Source organism: Schistocerca piceifrons, chromosome 5 (assembly GCF_021461385.2).
Source record: "Schistocerca piceifrons isolate TAMUIC-IGC-003096 chromosome 5, iqSchPice1.1, whole genome shotgun sequence".
NCBI classification, from domain to species: domain Eukaryota; kingdom Metazoa; phylum Arthropoda; class Insecta; order Orthoptera; family Acrididae; genus Schistocerca; species Schistocerca piceifrons.
Window position 1 is genome coordinate 643,331,850 of NC_060142.1, and position 12,696 is coordinate 643,344,545.

Below are 12,696 nucleotides of genomic sequence, written 5' to 3' on the forward strand. Positions count from 1 at the left end.
TACATTATTCTTGTCACTAACTTGAATGTAGGAGCTGTTAAGCTGACTACACAATAATTCTTGCACTTGTTGGCTCTTGCTATCTTTGGAATTATGTGGATGATGTTTTTCCAAAAGTATGATGGTATATTGCCAGTCTCATACATACTAAACACCAATGTGAACAGTCATTTTGTTGCTACTTCCTCCAATGATTTTATAAATTACAATGGAATGTTAGCCATCCCTTCTGCCTTACTTGATCTTAAGTCTTAGAAAGTTGTTTTAAATTCCGATTTTAGTACTGGATCCCCAACCTCTTTCCTGTCGACAACTGTTTCCTTCCTCTTCTATCACTTTATCACATGAATCCTCCACCTTGTAGAGGCCATCAATGTATTTTTTTTCCATCTATCCACTCTCTCCTTAGAACTTAACAGTGGAACTCCCATTGCACTCTTAATGTTACTGATCTTGTTTTTAATTTCACTGAAGATTGCTTTGACATTTCTATATGCTCAGTCAGTCCTTCTTTTACAGTTTCTTCAGATTTTTTGTGTAGCCATTTCACCTTAGCTTCCTCGCACTTCTTATTTATTCCATTCCTAAGTTGACTTGTATTTCTGTACTTCTGAATTTCCCTGGACATTTTTGTACTTTTTTTTGTCAATAAACTGAAGTATTTCTTCTGTTAGCTAGGGTTTCTTTCCAAATTCTGTTTAGAGACATCAATTCTTCTCCAACTCAACTACCTATTTTACAGACAAGAGAACGAACAGACAAGGATGTTGAGTAGGGTTGGGTTGGGTTGATTTGGGGGAGGAGACCAAACAGTGAGGTCATTGGTCTCATTGGATTAGTGAAGGATGGGGAAGGGAGTCGGCCGTGCCCTGTCAAAGGAACCACCCTGCCATTTGCCTGAAGCGATTTAGGGATATCACAGAAAACCTAAATCAGGATGGCTGGACACAGGATTGAACCGTTGTCCTCCTGAATGCGAGTCCAGTGTGCTAACCACTGCACCACCTCGCTCGGTGTGTTGAGTAGGTTTGATAGGTTGTAGAAAATAATGTGGAAGGGGTGGGGACAGTACTTGTCATTTCAGGGCACAACAAGGGGTAGTTGACATTGCAGCAGAGAATGTGATTCTGTTGCTCCAGTCTTGCTTGGTACTGAGTCACAAGATGAATTCTCCTTTGGGGCCAGTCAGTGGCTATGTGAAGGATGGTAAGTGACAGGGGAGATAAGGCATAGGAGATTTGTTACTGTGCTGAGTAATTATAGTTTATAAAGACCTCAGTGAGACCCTAATCATATTTTAAGTGGGACTGCTTGTCACTGCAGATGTGACGACCATGGATTGTTAGGCTACAGCGAAGGTTCTTTTTGATGTGGAATGGGTGGGAGATGTTGAAATTGAAGTGTATGTTGATGGTTGGAAACATGACGTGGACAAAGGTGCTGATGGAACCATGTGTGAGATGGAGGTTGACATTGAGTAAAGTGGTGTGTTGAGCTTACAGGGACCCTGTGATGTGAATGGGGGAGTAGGTTGAGGTTCTGAAGTCTGTGCAGATAAAGTGTACTCAACCTTAGTCCAGATCATGAAGGTGTCATCAGTGAATCTGAACCAGATAAGGGATTTGGGATTCTGTGTGGCTAGGAAGGATTCCTCCTGATGGCCCATGAAAAAGTTGGCATAGGACGGTGCCATTCAGGTGCCTATGATTTTATCCTAGGTTGGTTTGTAGGTGATGAAGGAGAAGTAATTTTGAGTGACGATATAATTGGTCATGGTGACCAGGAAGGAGGTTGCAGGTTAAGTGTGTGTCGGGTGTTGTAAAAGATAGTGCTCAATGGCATCAGTGCAGTGGGCACTGGAGATGTTAGTATGGAGTGGGATGGCATGACACTGATGGTCAGGGTGCCTTCTGGTAAAGGGACCAGAACTGTAGAGAGTCAAGAGTCAGTAGGGGAAATGGTTAATGAGTTAATGTATTAGGAGGGTAGAGGTAATACGCTGAAGATGTTGGCCCGCAATGACAGTGATTCTCTCTGTGGGAGCGAAGTGTCTACACACAACGGGGTGTCCTGATGGTTGGGTTTATGTATTTTAGGAAGCATGACAAATGTGGCAGTGCAGGGATTAATGGGGTTGAAGAGGGATACAGACTCAAGGGAGAAGTTCTAGGATGTATCTAGGAATTTAAAGAGGAACTCAGATCACGCTGGTTTTTTGGAATGGAGCCAGTGTGGAAAGGATTGTTTTTGGACCTATCTGACAGCTGATGAAGCCCATCAGTGAGTTAATCATGGTTCTTAACCACAGATGTGTAGTCTTTGTCAGCAAGTAAGATTATAAAGTTGTGATCAGTTTTTAGGTACAATAAGCAATGAGTGAACCAACAGCTGTATTTTCATCTCTGATTTATTCCATAGGCAACTGGTTTTAGCATTTGATTATGTCATCATCAGGCCCTCTATGGTAACATAGTGGCCGAGCTTATATGCCAGACAAAATATCATGCAATAGCAAACAAGTACACTGGTGCACTTTTGCGCAATGTTTTGTCTGACCACATAGGCTCAGCCACTGATATTGGCTACTGTCTTATCATACTACCTAGCAAGAATGGATGTACTGAAATCAATTTTTAGGTGGAGGATTGTTATTCTTTCTGCAGATGAGGGATTCGTTTGCATGTTGAGGGATTTGGGGAATGATGGTGAGGCAGTGTTTGAGGCTAGGAAATTCTGAAAAATTATCAGGAGATGATTCCAGGGAAGTGGGGGTGTATCACAATTATGCAGAGGAGCAGCTTGATTGAGGCAGACTCCAATACTGGTTTTGGATTGGGTGGCAAAAATGTGTTTGCACTGTAGGGACTGGAGATGGTCTAGGTATAGCATCTTTGATTAGTAATAAAAACATCCTCGGTCCTGGGTTCAAAACATACCACTGCTTAAATTTGGAATAAAAATCATCAGCAATGATGGCCAAAGACTTCCCGCATAAATAATCACCCTTGCTCTGCTAATGGCCTTGTCAAAGAGGGCGGAGGAGCTGACAGAGGTTCAGGGCACTCTCTTGCCCTTGAAGTGGGGAAACTGTTCCTAAAAGGCAGAAGAATCAGCAGTGATCAATGGTGTGAGGATGCAGAAAGCAATGGAAACCACTGCATTAAAGAAACGTAATGTGTATCCATAGGGCATGTGGCCCGTAATTGCAAAAATATCATGATGACCTGTCCATTGGCAAAATATTCCAGTCTAGTCCCCCATTCAGATCTCTGGGAGGGGACTGCAAAGAGGGAGTTGACCATTAAAAGCAGTCTGAATAACTAACGAAAGGGTAACAGTCTAAGAGCTGGGGCATGGAATGCCGTAAGTTTAAACATGGTACGGAAGCTAGAAAATGTGGAAAGGAAAATGCTCAGTCTTAGTCTAAATATATAGTGGAGATTAGTGAGGTGAAATGGAAAGAAGAAAAGGATTTCTGGTCAGACAACTATAGGGGAATGCAGAACTAGGATTCATTGTGAACAGAAAGGTAGAATGGAAAGAAGACAAGGATTTCTGGTCAGAAAATTATAGGGTAATGTGGAGAGGTAATGTAGAGAGGGAGCTACTGTGAAAAATTCAGTGAGACGATGTTCTCATCAGAATCAGTATCAAACCAACACCGACAACTGTAGTTCAGATATTCATTCTGACATAGCAAGCAGAAGATGAAGAGATAGTGAAGGCATTTGAAGATACTGAACAAGTAATTCAGTTTGTAATGGGAGATGAACAATAGGCATGAGGTATTGAGTGTGGTTGTGGGGGGAAGGAGTAGAAGAAGGGTTCTGGGCTAATATGGGCTTCGTAGTAGGAATGAGAGAGGAGGAAGACTAATTGAGTTCTTCAGTAAATTTCAACTTGTAATAGCAAATACTCTGTTCAAGTACCACAAGAGGAATGTTTCCAGAATGAGATTTTCACTCTGCAGCGGAGTGTGCGCTGATATGAAACTTCCTGGCAGATTAAAACTGTGTGCCCGACCGAGATTCGAACTCGGGACCTTTGCCTTTCGCGGGCAAGTGCTCTACCATCTGAGCTACAGAAGCACGACTCATGCCTGGTACTCACAGCTTTACTTGTGCCAGTACCTCGTCTCCTACCTTCCAAACTTTACAGAAGCTCTCCTGCGAACCTTGCAGAACTAGCACTCCTGGAAATACGGATACTGCGGAGACATGGCTTAGCCACAGCCTGGGGGATGTTTCCAGAATGAGATTTTCACTCTGCAGTGGAATGTGCACTGATATGAAACTTCCTGGCAGATTAAAACTGTGTGCCTGACCGAGATTCGAACTCGGGACCTTTGCCTTTTGCGGGCAAGTGCTCTACCATCTGAGCTACCGAAGCACGACTCACGCCCGGTATTCACAGCTTTACTTCTGCCAGTACCTCGTCTCCAACCTTCCGCAATATCCTTTCTTTCAGGAGTGCTAGTTCTGCAAGGTTCGCAGGAGAGCTTCTGTAAAGTTTGGAAGGTAGGAGACGAGGTACTGGCAGAAGTAAAGCTGTGAGTACCGGGCGTGAGTCGTGCTTCGGTAGCTCAGATGGTAGAGCACTTGCCCGCGAAAAGCAAAGGACCCGAGTTTGAGTCTCGGTCGGGCACACAGTTTTAATCTGCCAGGAAGTTTCACCACAAGAGGAAGAGGTATACTTGGAAAAGGTCGGATGGTATAGGAAGATTTCGCATTTGGAGGAGAAAGTTGGTGACTGAAATTTCATGAGAAGATTCTGCCACAATGAAAAACACCTGTTTTATGTCCAGTCCATAACCTGTATCATTTCAGTGACATTCTCTCCCCTATTTCGCAATATTACAAAACATGCTGCCCTTCTTTGAACTTTTTCGATGTACTCCGAAAATTTAGGCTGCAATAGTTGGGTTACATCATTGACAGAGTACATCAAAATGCCCTGAAATGAGAAATGTCCTGCCCACTATCCTTCCCACCCATCCCACAGTGGTATTCCGCTGTCCACCGAACCTACACAGTATACTCGTCCTTCCTTAAACAATTCCAGCTCCCAATTCGTTATCTCACGGCTCATACGACTGTAATAGACCAAGATTCAAGACCTGTACCATACATCCTCCCACCACCACCTACTCCAGTCCGGTCACTAACATCACCTATCCCATCAAAGGCAGGGCTACTTGTGAAACCAGTCTGTCATCTACAAGCTAAGCTGCAACCACTGTGCTGCATACTATGTAGGCATGACAACCAACAAGCTTTCTGTGCAGACTCGTGGCCTATGACAAACTGTGGCCAAGAACCAAGTGGACCACCCTGTTGCTGAACACGCTGCCAATGACTGCTTCACAGCCTGTGCCATATGAATCCTTCCCGCCAACACCAGCTTTTCTGAATTGCGCAGGTGGGAACTGTCCCTGCAATACATCCTACATTCCCGTATCCCTGCTGGTCTCAACCTTTTAGTCACTGTCCTCAACCATCCAGCCCCTTCCCTGTTCCCATTCCAGAACTACACAGCCATAATTCCACCACCACACTCAGTCTTTTTATTTCTCTCCTTTTCTGCTATTTCCCATCCCCCCACCTCTGCCCTGCCCTCTGTCTAACCTGCAGCATTTCACTGTCCGCCATCCCCGCCACACATCTGTCCCCCTCCCTCCCACAGCCTCCTCCTCATCCCCACCTAGTCGCCACTCCCATCATGCACTTGTGCTGCTGCTCACAGTGTGGTTTCAGTTGCCTGAGACTGCACCTGTCTGTGTGAGTTGTGTTTGCATGAGCGTGTATGCTTGTGTGTATGTGTGTGTATTGTTGACGAAGGCCTTAATGGCCAAAAGCTTTAACTGTGAAAGTCTTTTTGTTGTGCCTATCTGCGACTGAGCATCTCCACTATTTGGTGAGTGGCAACTTTCCTTCTCATAATATTGTAAAGGACAAGCAATGAAATACATAAATAGAATATTAACTTGTAGCATGTTTACTGGCAGGATACTGCATGTTGAACACAGACTGTTTATTTTTGAGAGTATTCATTCTCACTGACAACTCTGTGGTCATTGATCAATAAAAAATACTGAATAAAATTATATAACAACAAAAATAATGAATTATTGATGATATAATGTAAATGGATTGATAAAAAAATCTACTCACCAACACACACACACACACACACACACACACACACACACACACACACACACACACACACACACACACAACTTTTAAAAGCTTTTGGAGCCAGTGGTTCTTTCTTCTAGCAGAAGAGTTGAAGGGGAAGGAAGAGGGGTGAAGGAAAAGGACTGGAGAGGTTTAGGGAAAGGGGTATATTTCCGAAAAGTCTGGGTGACTTTTGTGAACTATACCCCCTCTCCCTAAACCTCTCCAGTCCTTTTCCTTCACCTCTCTTTCTTCCCCTTTAACTCTTCTGCCAGAAGGAAGACCCACTGGCTCCGAAAGCTTGTAAAAGTTAAATAGATTTTTCATCTATCCATTTACATTATGTTGACTAAAATTAAAGTTAGATTGTAGTTTATTTTGTTTGGGGATTTGAAATGCACTTCCCCGCTGGGTCGTAATTACTAAAAAGACTGTTATAGCTGTGGTGGTGGTGGTGGTGTTGGTGATGGTGTTGGTGGTGGTGGTGGTGGTGGTGGTGGTGGTGGAGATTTACAAGGCAGAAAGAATGGAAAAACATGTATATCAATCACTTATTACAGAATGGAGTTAGATATTATACTACTGACTTACAAAGTATGCCATAGGCTGGACAACAAGAAGTTACATTAGAGCTATTCCTTTAACATGTAAGACCATCCTTACTCAATATTCTGTTTATTGAACTTCACTGTGATACATACCTTGAAACCAATACGTGCTTCATTAACGATTAGTGGAAGAAACATGCAGCAGACAAGAACTGGGCAGTAGTAAATAAAGAATATTATGTAAGGACTAGAGTACCAGCTCATACTCTTTCCACAAGCATCCAGCAATGAAGCTATGGCAGCAACAGCACAGCCTGATAAAATCCACCCTACGAATGGTACAAGTGCTGCCAACAGTATCTGTTTCAATAGCTGCTTTCGATTCAGTCCTGTAAAATTAACATGCAATTTGAATAAATATAATAAGATCCGATACTTCCTGAAACATTAAAACCATATATCTGAGTGGAACCCAAACCCGTACCCATACATTTTGTGAGTTACACTCTTAGTGACTGAGCTATTCAGGAGTGGCTCATGACCTGCCTCCACATCCTCAATTCTGTCAGTTGCACTCACCTGCTTTTCAGACTCCACAAAAATTGTCCTGTATGCCTTATCAGATTTGCTCTCCTGGGAAAAATCTCTAATAATTTTATACATATCTTACATTTTGAAATCCCTGGATAGTCCTCTTTTTCCTTTCACTTATAAGCAACGGTGTAGTATCTGAGTTGTAAGTTAGCTTGTTTTGAATTTCTGCACATAAAGTGAATCAAATTCTGGGTCACTTCTCTGTTTCTGGCACAGGTATTTTTCATTATCATTGTTCTGGGTAGATTTATTTTTCTTTTCTTTTTTTCCTTTTTCTTTTCATCCCACACTTACAGTACCTTCATATCTTGAAGGCAAGGGACATTTGGTGGCGAAAGCAACAACTGCAACAGTATCAGATAGTTCTCGTTATAAATTTGTGTGTTTGATAAGCTGCCAACTTCTGCTTTTTCGCACAGGCAATACAATTGTTGTTAGGAAAGTTCAGCAACACAAACCAATTAAATTTACTCTTTGGAGTACTTTGCACTACACTGCCTGCCTTTCTTCGATCTCTTTGAAAGTTAACAGTTTTCTCAACTGAATTTTGTGTCTGATACAAAAAAGCAATACTGACAGAGAGGGGAGCAGCAGAGATGCAAATCTCACTTGCATCAGGTTAAATTATTCACCTCTGTAAACACGACAAGTAGCCTATCAAAACAGAAAGTAAAGACAAAAACGTAACTCTTTCCAACAGAGAGCAGAAGTACAGTACAGCAAGCAATGCCACCAAAAATGAGTATGTAGTTTCGATCTTTCCAAACTCGAATGAGGTGGCACAGTGGCTAACATAGTGGATTTGCAGCTGGAAGATGGCCGAGCAAATTCCTGTCCAGCTATCCAGAGACAGGTTGTCTAGAGTTTCCCTTAATCACTTAAGGCAAATATCAAGATGATTCCTTTCAAAAGGATGTAGCTGATTTTCTTCCTCATAATTCTGTACAACGAGCTTATGCTGCTCCTCTTATGGCCATGGTCATTACATCCTAATGTTCCTTACTTCCTTAATCTTTACACACTTCTTGTCCTCCTGAAGAAGGGAAGCATAACCAAAACAAGAACAAAAATGTGGATGAGCTATACAATCAACAAGGAATTAGTCACTTAGAGTATAGGTTCTATGAACCATGAAAACGATAATTGGTAATTAGAAAAAATAATGAGAAGAAAATATTAATCAATGACAGGCACAAATCAAAAGGTAACAGTGAAAAATGAAAGAATGAAATGAAGTAGAATAACTCCAAATAATATAATGAAGAAAACAAAGAAAGAAGGAAGGAAGAGAAGGGAAAATGGATGAGACAACCAGTGGAGGAACACAGGGGGAAATGGGAACTAAATTAGAAAGCAAAATAATAAAAAGGAGAACAGCACAGACGATGGAAGGACAGCACATGTTAATATAAATGAAGACCAGAATAATGGGAGAAATCTAGCACTTTCTCATTATTTCTTCACTGGAGTTTTTATGTAGATGGCCAAAGTAGTACTGTTGTTACACTGTAAAGGATATTCTACAAACATATGTGAAGGTCATATAGCATGTGACAGGGCACAATAAATCATTAATGCATTGATTCTGGTAGAGCTTCTGACCCAGTTCCAAAAAAGCTGTACTATCAGTCCTTGTGGAGTAAGGTACTAATCCTATTCTTGTTAGTATACAGAAAAACATGTACAGCTTCCATCAGACTTCAACACAATAGTGTGAAATTCAGAACTGAAAGATGATCAGCCAAGAAATTACATATCGCACAACTATTCTCAACAGTCCTAGAAGTACTCTTCATGTGTTTAAACTGAGAAAACAAAAAAGAATACATATTATCCGAACATGTCTCAATGACATTTGTTTTGCTTATGACAGTGTAGACCTACTGCTTGCCACTATTACGGGTGAATTTCAACAACAAATGGAAGAACCTACGAGAAAAAGTTTTCAAGCAGGCTTGAAACTCAATTATAATAAGACTACAATAACTTCCAACATAAGTGGTACACATTAACAATAAAGCCATACAATCAATTGATAAGCTTTTGCATTTGGGTCAGTTAAGGAGAACTACTGGAAAGACAAGAAAAGAAAGAAACACAAGGGTAAAACTGGCTTGGAGTGCTTCAGTGAAACTAAGTAGGATTATCTGAACTAAGCTTCCAATGTGACTGAGAACAAAAGTTTAAAATCACTTTATATTACCACTTTTGACTTGTCGAAGAGAGACAAGGATTTTAATACAAAAACATTCAAAAACTGAGGGCTGCTCAGCAAGTATGGAGACATGCATGCTTGATATTACTGAAATAGACAGGAAAACAAAACAGGTATATGTACAGCACTTCATCTAAGTATTCACATATTTACAGAATGAGAAGGTGCACTAATTGGTAAACTGCAGCTGAATAAAATAACTAGAAATGTAGATTTTCTTGAAGCAGCAGCTTTCCTGTGTAAAGAGTGAAGCATTTATGTTGTGGCATTAAAAAATAAATAAACAAAGAAAAGTAAGTGCAACTTATTAATACCACATAAAAACAGTATCCAATACTGACTGTAGTTAGTCTAGTATATAAGCAACACTTGTTACTCTAAATTGATATACCTCATAACTTTTTTCAAATCACGGGAGGATCTTCTCCCTATTGGCTGGACAATAATGATGAAATACATACGTAGTACTAGTTGTCAGTAGAAGAACACGCACTGCGCTAGAACAGTGAAGACTTCCATTTTTGCTTCAGCACTATAATCATCCAGGCATTCCCCCCATACCCAGAGTTACTGTTTATTCTCTTGCTCTAGTCAGTTCTTTCTTTCTTCCTTGCTATTTCTTTCTTTCTTCCTTGCTATTTCTTTTTTATTCCTTTCTTTCATTTTTTATCTGTACTCATCACCAGCCCTCTCATTTCTATACTACTTGAACTCAGGTATTTCAATAGCACAATTTATTTTGAACAAAGCTATATGTCTTCATAACAGGAAAATTTCCCAAAATTATTTTGTTCTCTATCACCCATAACCAACATCTAGATTTCTGAAGACAATTTTAAATAGTTCAGGTCCATTACAACAATTTATGACATAAAAGACTGTATGAACAAAACACACTGATGGAAAAAAATTGCAACATCAAGAAGGAGTTGTAGAACACAAACAAAAGTTGGTAGGCACATTTTTACTTCTGAAAGATAATGTCTATTCAAATTTCATGTCATTCGCATAAGATTGACGCTAGTAGTGCCACTATGAGGATGGAAATCAGGTTTGCTTTAAACACACACTGTAACAGTCATGAGCAATATATTGTACACGGTGAGTTGTTGTTAGTCAAGAGTGCCTTTAAGGCAACCAAGATGCCATCATCAATGCCTCACCGAGTTTGAATGAGGTCATGTAATACGGTTACAAGAAGCTCGATGTTCCTTCTGCGATATTGCAGGAAGACTTGACAGGAATGTAGCCACTGTACACGATTGCTGGCAGTGGTGGCCACGAGAATGGACGGTAGCAAGAATACTGTGCTCCAGATGGCAACATGGCACTAACAAGAGGGAAGACCCCAGTGTTCACTGTATGACTCTGGTGCATCATACTGCACCTGCAGCAGCAATCTGAGCAGCAGTTAGCTTCACAGTGATACAATGAACTGTTACAAACTGATTACTTCAAGGACAGCTCTCAACCAGACACCCTGCAGTGTGCATTTCACTGACCCCCAACCACTGCCATTTGCGATTTCAGGGACGTCAACCGAGAGCTCATTGAAGGGCAGCATTGAGGTCTGTTGAGTCTTTTGACAGAAGCTGGTTTGCCTCGGTGCCAGTGATGGCCGTGTATTGGTTAGAATGAGACCAGCTGAGGGCCTGCAACCAACCTGTCTGCTTGCTAGACACACTGGACCTACACCTGGAGTTATGGTCTGAGGTACAATTTTGTATGACAGCAGGACCACTCTCATGGTTATCCCACACATCCCAACTGTAAATTTTCACATCAATCTGGTAATTTGACCTGTTGTGCTGCCATTCATGAACCCATCATTGCAGGGAGTGTTTTCCAGCAGGATACTGCTTGCCCATATGCCACAACTACAAAGCGTCAACATGGCCCTTTGCCTGCTCTATCAGTAAACCTGTCTACAGTCAGCACATAATGGACATCATCAGATGACAGCTCCAGCATCAACCACAAACAGCGTTAACTGTCCCTGTAGTGACTGACCGAGTGCTACAGTAACGGAACTCCATCCCACAAACTGACATCCGGCACCTGTACAACACAGATACATGCACATCTGCATGCTTGCATTCACCATTCTGGTGGTTACATTGATAATTAATACACCAGCGTTTCGCATTTTCAGTTGTTTACCTCACACTTGCAATAACCCATGATCTCGCAATGTTAATCACATAAATATGTTACCTAGACAAACGTATTCCCAAAATTTCATTACTCTACATTAATTATTTTCTGGTGTATATACACATATATACACACTAATGTCCAGCTTATGCTGTAATTGGATGGATAAAAAGTCTACTGACCAAGCAGCGGCAAGAGAATACATGTATAAAAGTTAAAGAAATGTGCAAACTTTTGCAGCCAGTGGCTCCTACTGGCAGAAAGTTTGAAGGAGAAGGGTCTTTCCTTTTCATTCTGTCCAACAAGTCTCCCCTGACCTGGGGTTCAGGGCAACTTTTCTGTAAACCTCCCCATTTTCTAAACCTTGCCAGCCCTTTTCCTTCACCCCTCTTCCTACCTCTCCAACCCTTTTGCCAGAAGAAGTAGCCATTGGCTCCAATAGCTTGCACACTTCCTTAACTTTTATATGTGTATTCTCTTGATGCCACTTGGTGAGTACATTTTTTTCATCTATCCAGTTATATTATATTTTCCTAAATTGATTAGTTTCATGGCTACAACATTTGAATTAGGAATTTAAATGACTGCCCTCAATGTCACTTGTTACAAAAGATAAAATGACCAGCAAAGAAAAAAGAAAGTACTACACAAAATATGTTTGAATGTGGAACATCACTCTTGAATTCCTAATGACAGGTTTATCTACACATTAATTTTCATATGCCATAACTAATTCAACTGTGCTATTTTGAATACTATCAAAAATTATCTTATACTCAACTTAACCAAGTTAGTAAAATCTCTAGAAATCACAGTGTTAGGTGAAACAGAAAGAATAAATAAAAATATAACATGTGCACTGCTAAAAGCCATCAAATTCATAAATAAGTTAATTTTTGAAACAGTTTCAGATGAGGAAAACAAATTGGAAATGCCTGAGAGTTATGTAATAAAAATCCAACAAGGAGACCAGACTGCAAAGACCTACAAAATACGAGTTTATGAAAAA

At 40.9% G+C, this 12,696-nt stretch overlaps 1 protein-coding gene across 2 annotated transcripts in view; it reads right to left on the reverse strand.

Moving 5' to 3' along the window:
- LOC124798387 (endoplasmic reticulum metallopeptidase 1-like) overlaps positions 1-12,696 on the reverse strand; it is a 250,540-nt gene that overhangs the window by 98,144 nt on the left and 139,700 nt on the right. For both annotated transcript variants that reach the window (XM_047261761.1, XM_047261760.1), the window contains exon 7: positions 6,878-7,113. In XM_047261761.1, coding sequence (XP_047117717.1) covers positions 6,878-7,113 — 236 coding nt within the window. The remainder of the gene's footprint in view (positions 1-6,877; positions 7,114-12,696) is intronic.